The 15,723-nt window shown below is 57.8% G+C and overlaps 2 protein-coding genes and 1 long non-coding RNA gene across 6 annotated transcripts; 1 reads left to right on the forward strand and 2 right to left on the reverse strand.

Moving 5' to 3' along the window:
- Window positions 1–282: 282 nt before the first annotated feature.
- Window positions 283–7,058, reverse strand: LOC144247529 (uncharacterized). Of its 2 annotated transcripts, XR_014949895.1 has the most exons (4): window positions 6,459–7,058; window positions 3,697–3,811; window positions 1,762–3,561; window positions 283–594 (listed from the first exon to the last, which is right to left on the reverse strand). It is a non-coding gene; the product is annotated as an uncharacterized LOC144247529 (long non-coding RNA). The 2 variants fall into 2 exon arrangements; XR_013341186.2 differs by lacking the exons at window positions 3,697–3,811; window positions 6,459–7,058 and having other exon boundaries at window positions 1,762–2,150.
- Window positions 3,327–14,426, forward strand: UBXN11 (UBX domain protein 11). Of its 3 annotated transcripts, none has more exons than XM_085559542.1 (12): window positions 3,327–3,489; window positions 3,759–3,859; window positions 4,599–4,653; window positions 5,450–5,523; window positions 5,948–6,059; window positions 7,337–7,554; window positions 7,846–7,923; window positions 8,712–8,832; window positions 10,521–10,624; window positions 10,847–10,914; window positions 11,610–11,756; window positions 12,399–14,426. In XM_085559542.1, exons 1-12 carry the CDS (start codon window positions 3,477–3,479, stop codon window positions 12,559–12,561), a joined length of 1,254 nt encoding a protein of 417 aa, XP_085415668.1. In that variant the 5' UTR covers window positions 3,327–3,476; the 3' UTR covers window positions 12,562–14,426. The 3 variants fall into 3 exon arrangements, with proteins under 3 accessions (XP_085415668.1, XP_085415666.1, XP_085415669.1); XM_085559540.1 differs by having other exon boundaries at window positions 3,458–3,579; XM_085559543.1 differs by lacking the exon at window positions 12,399–14,426 and having other exon boundaries at window positions 3,458–3,579; window positions 11,429–11,749.
- SH3BGRL3 (SH3 domain binding glutamate rich protein like 3) lies at window positions 14,028–15,709 on the reverse strand. The gene is made up of 3 exons (XM_021534985.4): window positions 15,619–15,709; window positions 15,254–15,421; window positions 14,028–14,941 (listed from the first exon to the last, which is right to left on the reverse strand). The coding sequence occupies exons 1-3, from the start codon at window positions 15,664–15,666 to the stop codon at window positions 14,876–14,878; spliced, it is 282 nt and encodes a 93-aa protein (XP_021390660.1). The 5' UTR covers window positions 15,667–15,709; the 3' UTR covers window positions 14,028–14,875.
- Window positions 15,710–15,723: the final 14 nt, after the last annotated feature.

The following is a 15,723-nucleotide window of genomic DNA, read 5'->3' on the forward strand; positions in this document are numbered from 1 at the left end:
TCGGGGACCCCCGGGGGATGCTCACTCGGGGACCCCCGGGGGATGCTCACTCGGGGACCCCCGGGGGATGCTCACTCGGGGACCCCCGGGGGATGCTCACTCGGGGACCCCCGGGGGATGCTCACTCGGGGACCCCCGGGGGATGCTCACTCGGGGACCCCCGGGCCTTCTCCCCCCCGGCTCGGGCGTGGCCCCTCCATCTCCGAGGGTTGAAGCCCCGAGAAGGGGCCGGTGCTGCGCCCCCACCAACCCCGGTACCGAAGCGGGAGAACGAGCCCGAGGTGTCGGCACCGGCGCGTTTATTGCTCCGCTCCGCAGGGCCGGGGGCTCGCTCCGAGGCCGGGGGTGGCGGCAGGAACGGGTGCGGTGCCGGTGATGCCGTCCTGGGGAGGGGCTTCGGGGGGCTGCAGGGACGCCCCCGGCTCAGCGCAGCTGCAGGAGGAGCGCTGCCAGCACCCCCAGCGCCACGGCCAGGAGCGGGGGGCTGGCGCCGGGCGAGCTCCGGCCGCCGCTGACCGTGGCGTTCGCCGCGGCGGCATCTTGCGGAGCGAGCTCCTCCGCGTTCGCTTTCGTGTCCTTGGCCTGGCCGAGCGCCTGGCAAGGAAAACAGCGTCAGACATCCCTCCCCACAGCAGCGGTGAAAGCCCCGAGACCCCTCACGGGATGGGTCTGGGGGCACTGCGGCGCCCACGCTGCCCCTTCCCAGGCGGGACAAACAGCCTCCTGTCCCCTGGCAGGTTCCCTTCCCACTCCAGCTCTTGGCTTTGGGCTCGTCCCAAGGCAGGGAGGGAAGTGAGCTCTCCCTGGAGTCGCTGCCCTGCTGCTGACCCGGGGGGTTCAGAAATTAGGGGGGAAGTGGAAGCCAGGGAGTGGTGTCTGCTCCTCTGGCTGCCGCGAGGGAGTGGTGAGAAGGTGTCGGGCCGTGGCCCTGCAGAAGAAAAAGAGGGGTGGGGGTTGTGCGAGGAGCAGGGGGGACCCCCGAGCCCGGGCAGGGTGCAGTCGGTGTGTGAAATGCAGCACAGCCAGGGTGGCAAGCTCGGGGCAGTTTCTTTCCCTCTCTGACGCTGTCCTGGCTGCTGGAAAAGCGATGCCGTTTCCCACTGTGAAGCACACTGTCTTACACCCCTCCCCAGGGTCCCTCCCGAGATGGGAAAGGAGCAGGAACGAAGCCCAAAACTCTGCTCTGCCCCTTTGCCACACTCTTGTCCTTTTTGCCTGCTTTACAGAGGGGAAAATCCCAAAATCTACACGCACCCCGTGGAGCCAGCAGCAGGTCCCATCTGTGGGGAACTCCATGAGTGAAATAAGCACAGACAAATCTGGCATCGTTACCAACATGTAGGAGAAAAAAAACCATCCCAAAAGCTGCCTCAAAGTGCATCATGCTCCCCAAAAGCGCTGCTGGGTTCATTCCTGACACCCAGGAGAGCCCCATGTCCTCAGCCTGGCTCTCGACCCATGGAGCCCGCAGCAGGAAGGGCGATAACAACCAGAGGAAACCACAGGCGTGTGTCCAGCAGCCCCTCCAGCCCAGCATCCCCACAGCGGGCACGGCCAGGCTGGAAGATGGGCTGGAGAGCTCTGCCAGGGTTCCGGAGGTGAGCGGTGCCCTCAGGGCAAAGAAAGGCATGAAAAAAAGAACCGCATGGAAGAGTCGGGACCTGGCAGAGCGCAGCACAAATCCCTTGCTGAGACCACAGCGGTGCGAGGCAAAGAGAAAACCAAACACGGCGGTTTTCAGAGCTGCGGGCTCGTCCTTACCAGGCACAGGGCGAGCAGGGCGAGCAGGGCGAGCAGGCGGGCGCGCTGCAGGGGCGGCATGGCCGGGGCTCGGCGGGGCTCCGACACTTCCCGTGGCACTTCCCCGTTCGCCCCGAGCCTTTAAGCCCGGCGGGGGCACCGCGCACCCAATCGCGCCTCCCTTCCCCAGCAGCGGCGGGACCGGCGCGGTTTTGGGGAAGTCGCAGCTGCTGCCCGCGCTGCGAGGAAAAAGGTGCGGGCCGTGGATTTGGGATGTGCGGGCCGTGGATTTGGGATGCCCGGGACGTGGATTTGGGATGCCCGGGCCGTGGATTTGGGATGCCCGGGCCGTGGATTTGGGATGCCCGGGCCGTGGAGCTGCTCCTCCGCATCCCCTGGCGCCGGAGCAGCTCCCTGCTCCCTGGCACGGCAGTGATGAGTGACAGAGCAGGGAAATTTCAGCTGAATAGAGATAAAGTGGAGAAATGGGACAAAAGGGTGTAAAGGGATGAGCGCAGGATGCTAGCCATGGCGGGAAGCAGTGGAGAAATGGATAAAAGGATAAAAATAAAATTCCCCACTGCAGTGGGTGTTCTTTCAGAAGTAGGTGAAAAGAAAAAGTGCATCCCGAGTTAAAAAGTTGAAGGAAAGGCTGAAACCCCTCAGGTTCTGCTTCTCCCTGGGGCCTCTCTGTCCTCACACCCACCAAGGACTAAGAGTGACTGAAACCCTCCCTGGATCGGAGGGAGGGTTTGCAAATCGCAGCCCAGGTCAGAAGGAATAAACCTCCTTCCCTCCAGGTGGAGCTGGAGCCAAGGCATCCCTTGGGATTTCAGTTACAGATCCTAAATAAAGGGGGAAATGCTTCCTTTAATCCCCTAAAGCGGGAAATGCTTCCTTTAATCCCCCAGCTCCATCTGCTCACAGCAGATCTCCGAGCTCCCTCGCCCTGCAGCACAGGAAACGAAAGGATCTGGTTATTTTAAGATGGTTTGAAATGAATAAAGTCACTGGAACGTGCTGAGAACACACACCTGCTGTCTGGGTTCGTGCTGGTGAAGCACATCACGGTGAGCTCCCTGCAGCTCCCACCCTCAGCTGAGGGCTCTGCTGCAGAAAAGCTTCACCAAATTTGGCTCGGTTTGGCTCTTCGGGCAAGTAGAAATTACTTGAGCACAGCCAACCTCCCTGACAGTGTCCAAGGCCGGGCTGGACAGGGTTTGGAGCAATGTGGGACAGTGGGAGGTGTCCCTGCCCATGGCAGGGGGTGGGATGGGCTTTGGGGTCCCTGGAGCCCAAACCTGTCTGTGGTTCTGTGCACGCCCCATCAAAGGAGGTAAAACTGCGGGGACAATTGGCCTGTCCCACTCGCCTGCAGCTGGCGAGGCCGAGCTCTCCGGGTGGGATGGGGACACCCAGGAAAGGCTCCCGGGATGGGGACAGGAGCTGGGGCAGCTCAGGGCACCAGCGGGGCCCGGCTGAGGAAACAGGGACCGAGGGAGCAGGTGAGGGAATCGGGAGGAGCCCCAGGCCAGGCTGACGGGTGTGTGCGGAGGGGGGCTGAGGAGAAAAATGGATCCCGCTCCCGGTAATTCCCGGCGCCGGTGTCCCGGGAGAACGCGCGCGGTGCACGCTGGGAATTGTAGTTCCCAGGGAACTCCAGCGCCCACCACGTGACCAGCGCCGGACCAATCGCGGCCCGCCTCGCGTCGCCGTGGCAACCGGCTGTACACAAGATGGCGGCGGGGGGTGAGTTTCCAGACCAGGCCTGGGCCGAGGGGTCCCTGCAAGGCTCCCTCCGCTCCTGCTCCGGGGTCAGCACTGAAAACAACACGGAGGGTAAAGCCCCTGAGGGAGCTGGGAGTTCTGGCCCAGCAGCTTTTCGGTGACACCCCCGGCCAGACCCCTTCTGTGGCTGCCCTCCCGCACACACAACCAGAACCAAGGGATTTTTACCCGAAAAGTCCTCCCTGCTGTGGCAGACCAGGAACCCTGCTCACAGGTATTTGTGTTTTCAGGTGCAGCTCACCCTGACATGGAGCTCTCGTCTTCTCTGGCAGAAAAAATCTCTCTGTTGGAAAAAAAAATAGAGAAACAAGCACAAGAAATCCAGCTGCAGGTAAAAGTCAGCCTCTTGCTGAGGCTGCTCTGTCCTCTGCCACAGGAATTCCACCTCTCAGACCTTGTGTGGGCTCAGAGTCCATCTGTGGTCTGCTGTTAATTACCCAAATGAGCCCTTTACAAAGCAACAGAGCAGTGGGATCAGGCCTTGGGGTGGCAGAGGGGACAGTCCCTGCTGGGGCTTCTTGCAGCAGTGACTCTCAGCACCCTGGCACTGACATCAGCAGCTCTTTGGCTTCAGAATTAATTTTTTTTTCCCTCCTGTGATGGTACATGCCCCCTTTTTGTTTTCTGAAACAGCAGCTGCTCACACAGGAGAGTGGAACTGGAGCAGCCCTCTCTGCATCACTGACTGGAATAAATAAATACCCTTTAAAATCTTAGAATAAATACCTTTAAAATCTTAGAATAAATACCTCTTTCTGTTCAGATTGGATTTTTTAAGACGTGGCTGCAGAGATGCTGGTTTAGTTTCCATACCAGCCCCTCCCCGCAGGTCTGAGCAGGAGCACCTGGTGCAGAGGGAGGACGGGAGATGGGTCACCCACTCCTGGAGCTCTCCATTTATCCCAGCCCTCCTTTGAGGCTCATTAAGGGGTTTGTGGGGTGGTTCAGCCCTGCTGAGCCTTTGGGCAGCGCTGGGTGGGGGAGAGGAGCTGCAGCAGCCCTGATTGTGCCAGCTGTGCCTGGAGGGGCTGAGCCCAGAACTGACCCAGCCCTTTGTTCTGCCCCTGAAGGCCGGGAGGATCGCCGAGCTCGAGGAGAAGATAAAGACTCTTCAGGAAGGGGAAGGTAAAATCGTTCTGCAGCTCTGGGCAGGGCAGCAGAGCAAGGCATTTGTGTCTGTTACTCTGCTGCAAAACATCCTGAGCTGTTTGTGTGGGTTTCGGAGCCTCCACGGCTGCGAAGCCAACCGCAGGCTGGGCAGGAGTGCAGTAAACACTGCCGAGTTCAAGCAGCAGGAAGGCAGCTCCTCGCAGCTGGGAGCAGCCAAACACACCCCTGGAGTCTCCACAGGACTCCAGCCCAGCAGAACTCGAGATTGAGCCCAGCTTGCAGTGGCTCACAGGGGTGTTTTCCCCTGCATCCAGCAGCTTTCCCAGCCCCAGCCGGAGCCCACAGACGTTTCCTGCAGGGCTGAACAGCCTGCTGTGTGCAGGGCTGTGGTGAGCTCTCCATTTCCTGAGCACAGAGCTCAAATGTGGCTGTCAAACCACAGACACGAGCTCTGCTCCTGCTGCTGCACCGTGCTGCCACCCAGCCAAGATTCCAGGATCCAGCTGCAGCAGGCACCTGCTCCTTTTGGGCTCCTTAGGGCTGAGCTGAGCAAGTTCCACTGTAGGCCTGCCAACAGCACCTCTCACATCAGCTCCCATGGCTTTAAATTCCCCAGGCTTGTTCACAACTGTCTTTTGGCCTGCCAGCAGCCTTGTCAAACCACTGCAGGGTGAATTGTCCCCTTCAGCCCCTGTGTCCCACGGGTGGGAGTTCACTGAGCACAGGCAGGTGCTGCTGGGGCCCTGCCCTGTGTGGCACAGGTGATCCACAGCTTGAGATCTTCAGAGGAACGTCAGCTTTTCTCTTACAGATGCTTCTGACTCGCCCAGCACAGAACTGGAAGCGAGGTGCCTTCGGCTGCAGAGCCAGGTCTGGGAGATGGAGGTGAGGCTGCTCTGCCTGCCCTGAGCCAGCTCTCCTGTGGTTTGGGGTCACTGCACTCCCAGTTTGGCCTTTTCCAAGCTGCCCCTTTGGTCCTCACAACCCTTCTCCTCTGAGAAAAGGGAGCAGGTTGGATGTGAGCAGCACCTGGGCCTCCTGTGAGCTTCATCCTGATTGCCAGGGCTGCAGGAATGCCCAGCTCCTGCAGCCTTGGGAGGTTCCCCTGGCACTACAATCTCCTCCCTTTGCCCTGCTGCTGATGGAGCTGCTATCACTGCCCTGCCAGGAAGTCTGTCTGCCAGGGCCAAGACAAACCTGTTCCACCTCCCTCTGTGCCTCCCACAGCCACAGCTGACCCCTCTCGGGCTCCCTTTTCCAGTTCTCTGGAGCTCTGGGCACCAAAGCCCACCCGACTCTGCTCTTGCAGCGGTTCCTGAGCGACTACGGCCTGGTGTGGGTTGGAGAGGCACGGCACCAGCTGGGAGACACAGAACCACTCCAGGAGGAGGAGCTGCCAGCAGGGAGCCCCTGCAGGCCGGGTAAACCTCTGTGAGATCCCAGCTCCACTCTGGGCTGAAGCTGCTAGCCCAGCTCCCCCCGTGTGCTCAGAGAAGGGGGAGTAGAAAAGCATCAAAACCTCAGGATTTGGGTCTTCAGAATTTGGGATCCTGGGCCAAGATCTTCACGTCGATCCCTCTCAGGGACACAGACGTGGAGCAGTCTAACAGGAGCTCAGCAGAAGGTTTGGTTTTATATCCCTGTGTTTTGTACACCCTTCTGGGGGGAGAACCTGATGGCTCAGCCCTTCAGGAGGAGCAGCTGTCTCCTGCAGAATTCACAAACCACATTTGAGGCTTGGTTGATCTCATGACATTGACACAGAGTGGGTGGAAAATGGAATCAGGTGCTTTGTGTACACAGGAGCTGTAGTAACTTACCCACAGAGCCTGGCTCCATCAGGGAGTGTTGTTTGCCTTCCCTCCCAGCCACCATGTGAGGGTTTAATTGAGACCTGACTCGGCTGTCTGGGGTCCAAGCAGCTTTGGCAGTGGCTCCTTAGGAAGTGGTAACAGAGGAAAAAAAATTATTTGGACTGTAGAGCCAAAGCTGCTTCCTAACCACCAGGCAGGTATTAGCCTAGAGCTTCCCTTAGATGCAGGAGGGCAGGGGCAGAGTGAGATCAGCAGAAACAGTTTTGGTTTCAGCTCGGTGACCCTTTTCAAGGGTATTTCTGCATCATTCTTTAGCAACTCATAAAAAAAAAAGCAGAACAACCAAGGACTTCAACTCAACTAAGATCTTTCCTCTCATTTCCTCTTCTTCTTTCCTCTGTCCTGTCACAACCCTTTTACTACTTCCCCCTGCCACCCTCCAAGCCCCAGACAAACATCCTGGCAGAGTCCCTGCCCTGCTGCAGGCAGCTGCCTGTGTTGACACTGGCACCTCCTCAGCACCTGTGCCCTGATCCTCTGACCCAAGCTGCTTAATCCAGCTGGTGCAGCTCCTCGTCCTGCAGGGCACAGGGACAGCACAGCGCTCCTGAGAGGAGCCAGGAGCCCCGCGTGGGCTCCAGGAGCTGCTCTGGAGCTGCTCTGGAGCTGCGAGCTGCAGCCCCAGCCCTGCAGCCCTGCCCTTGCGGTTCAGCACACGCCCCGGGGACCTGGCAGGGCTGTGCCACAGCAAAAGCTCGCAGCACATCCTGCAAACGTGTGAAGGGCAAAGCCCAGGCAGCCCAGCGGTGTCAGGGCAGGAACACACCTCAGGGTCATAGTGATAAACCCGTCCTGCCCCCCTGACTCTGATCCCTCTGCCACAGGTGAGCCCCTTGTGTGCAAACACCAGATTGATTTTGACTTAATCCTGGAGAACATTAAGGATTTGAACTTGCTTGTGGGAGAGGGCATTCCCCAGGTCGTGCACACGCCTCGGGGGGCTCGGCTGAGGCGGCCGGAGCTGCTCCCTCTGACCCTGTACCGAAACGGGATCGTCGTGGGACACGGAGCCTTCCGGCCCTACCAGCACCCAGCCACGCAGGTATGGCAAGGGCTGAGAGCAGTCAGAGCCATCCTGCCAGCACCCACCGAGCCCAGGAATGGGGAGAGGGCTTCTGAGCTCCCCTCAGCCTGCAGAGCAGCCCAGCTGCACCCTGCATCCCTGCCAGGCCTCGTGTGTCCTGTGCAGTAATTCTAGAGATGGAGATGCTGTCTCTGGTCAGACCTTTCTGCACGGCCACAGCTCCACACACAGGAGCAGCCCAGCAGAAAGATCAGTCCCGAGCTCAGCAGCAGGCTGAGGTGTGACCCCGGTGCTCTCCTGTTGTTTCAGCAATGCCTGCAGGACATCATGGATGGTTTTCTCCCCTCAGAGCTGCAGCCTCGCTACCCCGACGGTGTCTGCTTGCAGGCAAGTGCCACACCCAGCTCTTGGCACGGGGATTTTGCTGGATGGTGCCCAGAGAAGGGAGGCTGAGGTCTGTGGTGCTGTGCAGGTGTGCCTGGGGCCAGAGGAGGCATGCAGGGCACCTGCAGCAGCCGTTACAGGAAGGGCTTCAGCATCAAGGCTGAAGGGTTCCTGTGCCTCAGTGAACCTGCCTTGGAGCACGGCTTCTGAGAGCACAGCAGGCTCTGTAAGAGAAGCAGCACATGCAGGAAATGAAGAGGTGTGTCACAAAAAGGAGGGGGAAAAAGTTCTCAAATAGTTCCCCTGGAAAAGCTCATAACGTGAGATGGAACAAGTACCTTTTAAAGAGGATGTCATGAGAGTTTGTTTTGCCACAGCTTAAATGGATTTGGCCACCTGAGGTTCTCTTGGGCCCCAGTTTTTGATTTCTCAGAAATGGCAAAGAGCCAAAGCCACATTTGCAGGCAGAGAAGCTCAGGGGACTCAAATCTGGGTCTTGGAGTGCACCTGCAATGTCAGCAGGCACAACCAGAGCTGGACTCTCCCTGTGCCACGGAGAAACCAGGGCACAGCTGCCTGAGCAGGACAAGGTCGGGCCAGCTGGAGCGAGCTGGGAGCTGTGGAGGGTCAGAAGGCACAGAAGGGGGATTGTGCAAAGCTCTGGGGGCTGAAGTTCCCTAGAAGCAGCCTTGGTTTCTTTTGGGGTTTACAGCTGCTGCTGGGTATCACTGTGGTTTGCTGGGCTCTGATGCAGCAAGAGGAGCTTGTGCAACAGTCAGATTTGCTTACAGGTCACCGACAGGAGGGACGTGGTGTTTCAGAAGCCAGACCTTCCAGGGAACTTTCCTGGCCTTGGCCAGGTGGTGGGTACTTCAGAATCCAACAAAGTGCAGGAAACCTCCAAGATTCCAGGTAAAATCTTAAACCTGCCTTGAAAATGCTGCTGGTTCTTGAGGAGGAGGATCCTTAAACCTTACCAGGGCAGTGCAGGGGGTAGGAGGGGAATGTGAGGGTCTCAACCCTTCTGGGTCAGAGCCTGGCCTTGCCTCTGGAGCTGGGAGCCAGCAGCACACACAGGATCCTCTCAGCATTAATCCTGCTTAAGAATGGGACGTGACAAGTCATAAAAGAATAGAAATTCAGCAGGTTTCCACAAACACATCTGCCCTGTGCCCTTCTGAAAGGCCAAGCTCCTTCCACCTTCACCACATCAAAGGATGCTGAGGTAACCCTGCAGGCCTGGGGTGGGGAGAGCTGCTTGGAAACACCTCACCTTTCAAGCAGCTCCTTCCAAAAAAGTAAATATTGCCAAGCCAAATTTACCGTAACTGCACTGAATACAGGACAGCTTCTCTTCAGAATTTCACAACAGAATATGGGACATCAAAGGCCACAGATTCCACATTTTGCTTCTAGACACTTACATTCTGTGTAAGCAGTACCTGATAGGGCTGGGAAGTCAAACAGAGACAGAAATCAGTGGGTCTGTGGGTGCATCACTGAATAACCCACCACATGTATCCCTCGTGAGAAACAGCTGCCTGCTTCCATACATCTGGTCTCAGTCACCTCAAGCCTAAAGCTAAATATCCTCTTTATCTAAGCACCTAAAAACCAAAAATTGTCCAAGCAGAAAGGAATGGACACCTACAAATACACCCTCACAAGGTGAAGAACGTCCAAGTCTGTAAAAATGGTGATAGTCCCAGTTTTTCAGAGCAGAGCTGCCTGCCTGCTGTGCATCCCAGCTGGGCACTGCACAGTTCCAGTGTTGGTGTTGACAATCAAACATTTAGAGGGGCAGAAAGTGGGACAGCTTCAAGAGAGGAACCCGAGAGCTGCTCTGGGCCTCGCTGGGGTGCTGAGAGCTCTCCCTGTCGGTGGCCACGCTCTCTCCTTTCACCAAATCTGCCTCTTCTGGGGGCAATTTGTCACTGAGGTCACACGTGGGAACCCAGGGCTTCCCTCTGGCTGCCCTGGCAGGTCTGGGACCCTGGCAGGGGTCAGGAACCCCCCTGGACAGAGCCCCCAGAGACACTGGCTGTGATCTCTGTCCATGGAAAAGAGTTTTCAATCTTACAGGATCAATTACCAGCTCTGAGTGTTTGATATCAGTAATAATTAAGTGTGGCACGGGTGCAAAAGTAAAATTTTAGGATTCTAGATGAGGGGTGCAAAGGGGACAAGCTGGAGGAAATTGGGTGTGCCTTGTCCTTTTTCTCCTTCTTCATGCCCTCCAGGTTTCACTGTGCTGTTGGCATTTTTCTGTTGGTTCAGGCTGGGGACACACTGTCCAACGTAGGTGACAGATATTGGCACGTTCTTGTAAATGCAGCCCAGGGAGTTTCTGGTATTTAATGTTTGTCACATCCCACTGAGGGCAGAGCCCCACACGCTGCCCTGCAGGACAGAGCTGGGCAGGGCAGCAGAACATGTTAGAGATAAACAGAATAAACAACCTGGAAACCAGCACAGACCAATTATGGCTTCTGCTTTGGCAGCAGGGCCAACAGACAGAGACTTTCTACAATCTCAGGATCATTTAACTATCACAGATTCCAACAGTCCCACACGGATATGTCTCTCCTCTGCTCTGCTAGGTCCCAAAAGCTCCTGGGAGCAGCTTGCCCCCAAGCTGTCCCAGCCCCTGCAGCACAGAGGGAGAGCGGGCAGTGCCCGAGGCGTGGCCGGAGCGGTGCCACAGGTACGAGCGGGCTCCCCAGCCACCCCCAGGAGAGACCAGGGCGATGCTTTGGGCTCAGCTCCCTGCACAGCATCCACAGCCCCTCCTGGGCCTCTCTCAGCTCTGTGTAACCTCCCAGAGAGGCTGCACCAGAGCACACGTGGCACTTGGCACCTGCCTCGTGGCTGTGCCCGCTCTCCCTGCGGCCCAGGCAGCGCTGACACTCACTTGCTTTGGTTTTAGGGTTCTGAGGAGCAGCAGAGGAGCAAGGAAATCCTGGTGGAAACACCTGGGCTGGCTGCCCTGCAGAGGTACAGGAATAGCCCCCCATCCCCTGCCCTGTCAGGATCTTCCTCCTATTTCACCACTGCAGGTTTAGTTCAGGGAGTTGAGGAATGAACTTTCCCCTTTTAGACCTTAGTTAGACAAAAGGCCAAGTTTGGTCCTTTGGGAAAACCACTGAATTTTTCATGGCAAACATGCCATATTTTACATCTCTAACAAAAAGCTTCTGTTGTTCAAAATGTCACTTATTTATGTGAAAGTTTTCCCGACAGCAAGCCAAGGCCTAAGAGTTTGTAACCATTGAAGGAGCTCTTTGCAGTTCTATTAAATGGAGAACACCTCCAGGAAACTGATGCCTGGGTGGGAGGTTTCACTAACAGCACTTTTCCACTCAGTCTTCTGGCAAGCCAAGACCCAAATAGCTAATGAAAAAAAAAACCCAAGCAGCTTATTTTTAATCAAAGAAGTAGGACAAAGTACTTACCAGACAGCCCTGGTTTAAAATGAAAAAGCTAAAAAAGGCCATTAATTCTCTTCAAGGCACCTTCAGGCTGGGAAAGCACAGCAGCAGTTTGGGCAGTGGGCTGGTCTGGGTGCCCACAGTCAGCCGGGGCCTCATCCACCTCAAGGACATTCCCAAACATGAACCTCCTGTGCCCTGGTCTGAGCCCTGCCTGCCAAGCGGGGCTGCTGCTGGGCTGAGGGGCTCTCTGCTCCCCAGGCTGAGCCCAGCTGGGGAGGCTGGAGCTCCTGTCTCTGCCTGCTGCACCCTGCGTGTCAGGTCCGAGAGCGGGGAGCGGACCTACGAGCTGAGCATGCTGCTCACGGACACCATCGGGGACCTGCGCCAGCACCTCACCCACATCAGGTAGCCCAGCACCCCCTCCCCGCCTTGCCTGACTCCGTGGGACCCCTGAAAAGGCTTCTTGAGGCCCTGGAGCTTCAAACAGCAGCCTGAGCTGGGTCACAGCCCCGTGTCCACCCGACGCTCTCCAGGCAGCAGTGCCAGGGTCCTGAGAAGCTCAGAGCATTTCATACCCACCTCTGCCACACAGCAACAGAGATGAACTTTTGTGCTCCCAAAACTGCCATCAGATCCAGGCCCATGGCTGCCTCTGCCTCCTTCCAACACTCACCCAGCTGGTGCCACCCTTCCCAAGGTGCTGGAAGCCAAGCTGCAGCCTTTGCTTTGTGTCCCAAAGCGTCTAATGCTGCCTCAGGGCTCCCTCAGCCTGTTGGGGACAGCTCCAGAAGGCTGAGGGCCCCCTTTGCTGTCCCCTCTTCCCACTCCTGCCACAGGCCTGGCCCAGGGCGAGCCCAGGATGAGCTCAGTGCTGCTGGGATGCACGAGCCTCCTTCCTCCCCACGGCAGCTGCGCAGCTGGCCAGGCTGCAGTTTGGGCTGGAAGCCCTTTTTTCTGCTCTTGCATAACCACAGCTGGATCAGTCAAAGCCTCTCAGCAAATCCTTGGGGAATCCCAGGAGTAGAAGATTGTGCTGTTCTTTCCTAGGGGTGGAAACTCGGACTATGAGATCATCAGCACCTTTCCCCAGAGGGTGTACACTGACAGCTCCAGGAGCCTGCAGGAATGTGGGCTGGTCCCCAGGGCCTCTCTGCTGCTCCGCAGGAGAAACTCATCCCAGCAGGAGGGGAGGGGGCTGCAGACACCCTGAAGTGCTCACCCCCAGCCCTGCACAGGGAGGGAGCTGCCTCTCACCTTACCCGACCTGCCCTGGCTGGGAAAAAGGGAGAGGTTTTCTTTCCAGATTCAGTTTCACTGTGCCACTACCTGGGACTGAGAAGAGCTGGGAGCAGCCACTGGGCCACTGCCGTTGGCACAGGGGGCCAGGCCCGGTCCTGCTGCCCCCAGGACAGCTGGTCCCAGCACAGGGACACTTCCACCAGCTCTCCTCATCTCTGTGCAGGGTTACACAGGCTGACCCAGCCCAGGGGAGCCTGTCAGCCTCAGCCCAGCACGGGGCAGCTGCTTAGCAGTGCTCAGGGACTGGAGCAGCAGGATGGACACACAGCCAGGGGCAGTTTGCTTTCTGCACACAGCAGCTCCCTACAGATCTCACCTGCTCTGACAGCAGGGCACAAACAGGCTCTGTTCCACAGCCTCTGCTGGAGCTAAACCTGAAGGCCTCGAGCCATTGCAGTGCTGGGGCTGAGCCAGGCTCGGCTCAGCCCTGCTCCTGGGTTTCCTGTACGTGCACGGCTCCTTCCCTTGGACAGCCCCCAGCTGCAGCGGCCCCGGCTCCAGCCTGCCTGGAGGTACCCGCCCTCCTCCTCCCGCTGCTGGATGCTGCAACAGGACACCGTGTCATTGGAGACAGCATAATCCCTCCGTGCTCTCTGCCCAACCCTGAACAAAGCATCTTCCTCCCCGTCCACTGGGCTGGGGCTGCACTTTTCCCTTTTCCTTTCCCCAGCACATTCTTCCCATTCCAGCTGTGACAAGCTCTCACTTGACTCCCAGCTGACAACACTCCCACTCACACGAGGCACGGCCTTCTGGCAGGTTCCCTCTTTGCACAGACCCAGCCCTCATTAAAGGCTCCCAATAAAACCCTTTATTTCAGTATTTCAGCTGCCATTTCCACTTCCTTTAGATTTCAAAGGCACGGTTGCTGTGGAAGCTCAGAGCTCTTCCCAGACCCCTCTAACCAGAGCAGCACAACTCAAACACAGGAAGCAAACCAGCAATTTCCACAGCTCCCCGTGAGCAGTGACTCAACCCACACAGCTCTCCCTCAGCTTCCTCCTTTTTCCACCTGTAGCACATTCAGGAGCAGCTGTTTCCCCTGCCCCTCTGTATCCTGGTCTAATCTGTGTGCCAGAGGTTTGTTTTGCACTCCCACGTCTGGCTGAGGCTATCCCTGCCCCGGGCTGCCACCATCAGCAGGCAGAGGAGAGGAATGCTCTGGTACCTGTCACTGCTGGCCGTAGGACATTCAGACACGTCCTGGGAGCCTTTGATTAGCAGCAGCAATCTAGGGTGTTAAGATCTTTGTGTCAGGCTGCAGCAGCAGGTACAACCCACTCAGCTGGAAATGACTCACGATCCTTAGGGAGGGTGATGTTTAACCTGTAGCCAAAATAAAGCCGAATTTAAAAGAAACGCAAGAGTAGCGCTGTGAAAGGTACAGTAACATTTAATAGCATCTCGGAAGACAACACTGGTTATAAACTTGCTTTTTGGCAGGAAAACAAAATGCACTTGGTCCAGGATTGCAAAAAAGCCAACACAAAGAGGAAAGATGGGACAGCTGGAGCATCAGCTGTTCTGGGGCAGCCCTGAGCCATTAATGCTCACCAGGGAGCCTGGTCAGGGTGGAGGGCGGCCAGAGCAGCACAGATCCCACTTCCAGCCCCACCCGTTCCCCAGGCAGCCTTTGCCCCCAGCTCCACCGTGCTGGGCACTCAGACCCAAATTCTGTGCAGTATTTTTGCATTAAATTAAGACAAAAAAAAAAACCAAAACAAAACCACCCTTACTTAGTTGCCATAATCTCTGCAATTGAGATGAAGGGGGGGGGGGGAAAGATATAAAAAAAAAAAAAGAGGAAGTGAGGCAGCAGAATTTACAATTTTAACAGCAACTGGGAGAAGTGGGAAGTACCACGCAGCCCTGAGCCCTTCCCTGGCGAGGCAGGGCAGGGGGCTGAGGGCCAGGATCACCTCGCACGGCCCCGGAGGCTTTGCTGTTTACAGAGGCACTGGAAGCTGCCGTGAGCCAGGCCCAGCTCTGCTCACAGCCCAAGCAGCGAGCATCACGCTTTCTTTGGATCCCTCCGAGATGATTCCGGGGTAGGCGGGAGGGAGTCGGAGGCAGCTGCAATGAGGAATTTTGGTCATGGGTTTTTCCCTGTGCTGGGATACAGGTGGTGGTGCCAGGACAGCGCTGACAACCTGGAGGTGAAGGTGGTCGGAGATGAGGGAGCTCAGGAATGCAGGTAGAGTCCAGGACGGGAGGGGAAGCAGGGCTCAGGCCAACTTCAGGAACTCCTGCAGAGTGTTTTGCTCCACCGCTTCCACAAAGAGCTCGTAATCCTGCAGGGAAACGCCACACGGTCGCTCACGAGGGGCCCTGAGCCCACGGCACAAACCTTTGGGTCCGCAGCCCTGGCACCGCTGCCTGTGCCAAGGATGACAGGACAAAGCGGGCACAGCCCCGCTGCCACCCAAAGCCCCCCGCCTGGCTCCCCTTTTTCCCCAGGCAAACAGCCGTGAATCCTGGCAGCGCCTGGTCCCTGCACCTCACAAGAAACGGTTTAAAAAGCATCCTGAAGGTGTGTAGCCAAGCCTAGGACAGGACACCACCCACCACCCGAGCCCAGGGTGCCAACTGGGCACGAGCCTCACCCCGCAGTACTGGTCCCCGTTGACGATCTGGGGCGGGATGGCTTTGGGGTTGCCTGCCTTCGCCCTCATCTCCTCCCGCAGAGCGTTGTCCTGGGAGATGTCCACCAGCTCGTACTTGATGTTCTTCCCGTCAAGGATTCGGGTTACTTCGCTCTGCTGGGATTTGATCTGGAAGCCGGGTGGGAAAGGCGGGTTACGGGGAGATGGAGCCCGAAGGGTGGGCACACACCCGGCTGCCAGCCGCGCTCAGCACGGTGCCGCCCCGCCTGCGAGGGGGCAGCGGGGACACCGGGGATGGGGCGGGGGGCTCCGCCGCTGCTCGGAAAGCCGGCCGGCCCGTTCCCGGCCCGGCCAGGGGCGCTCACCTCCCGGGAGCCGGTCACCGAGGTGCTGTAGACCTTGAGGGTGCTCATGGTGCGATCGCGGCCGCTCCCAGCGCCAGCCCGGCCGAGGGAGGGAGGGAGGGAGCG

Source organism: Lonchura striata, chromosome 23 (assembly GCF_050655825.1).
Source record: "Lonchura striata isolate lonStrDom1 chromosome 23, ASM5065582v1, whole genome shotgun sequence".
Classification (NCBI taxonomy): domain Eukaryota; kingdom Metazoa; phylum Chordata; class Aves; order Passeriformes; family Estrildidae; genus Lonchura; species Lonchura striata.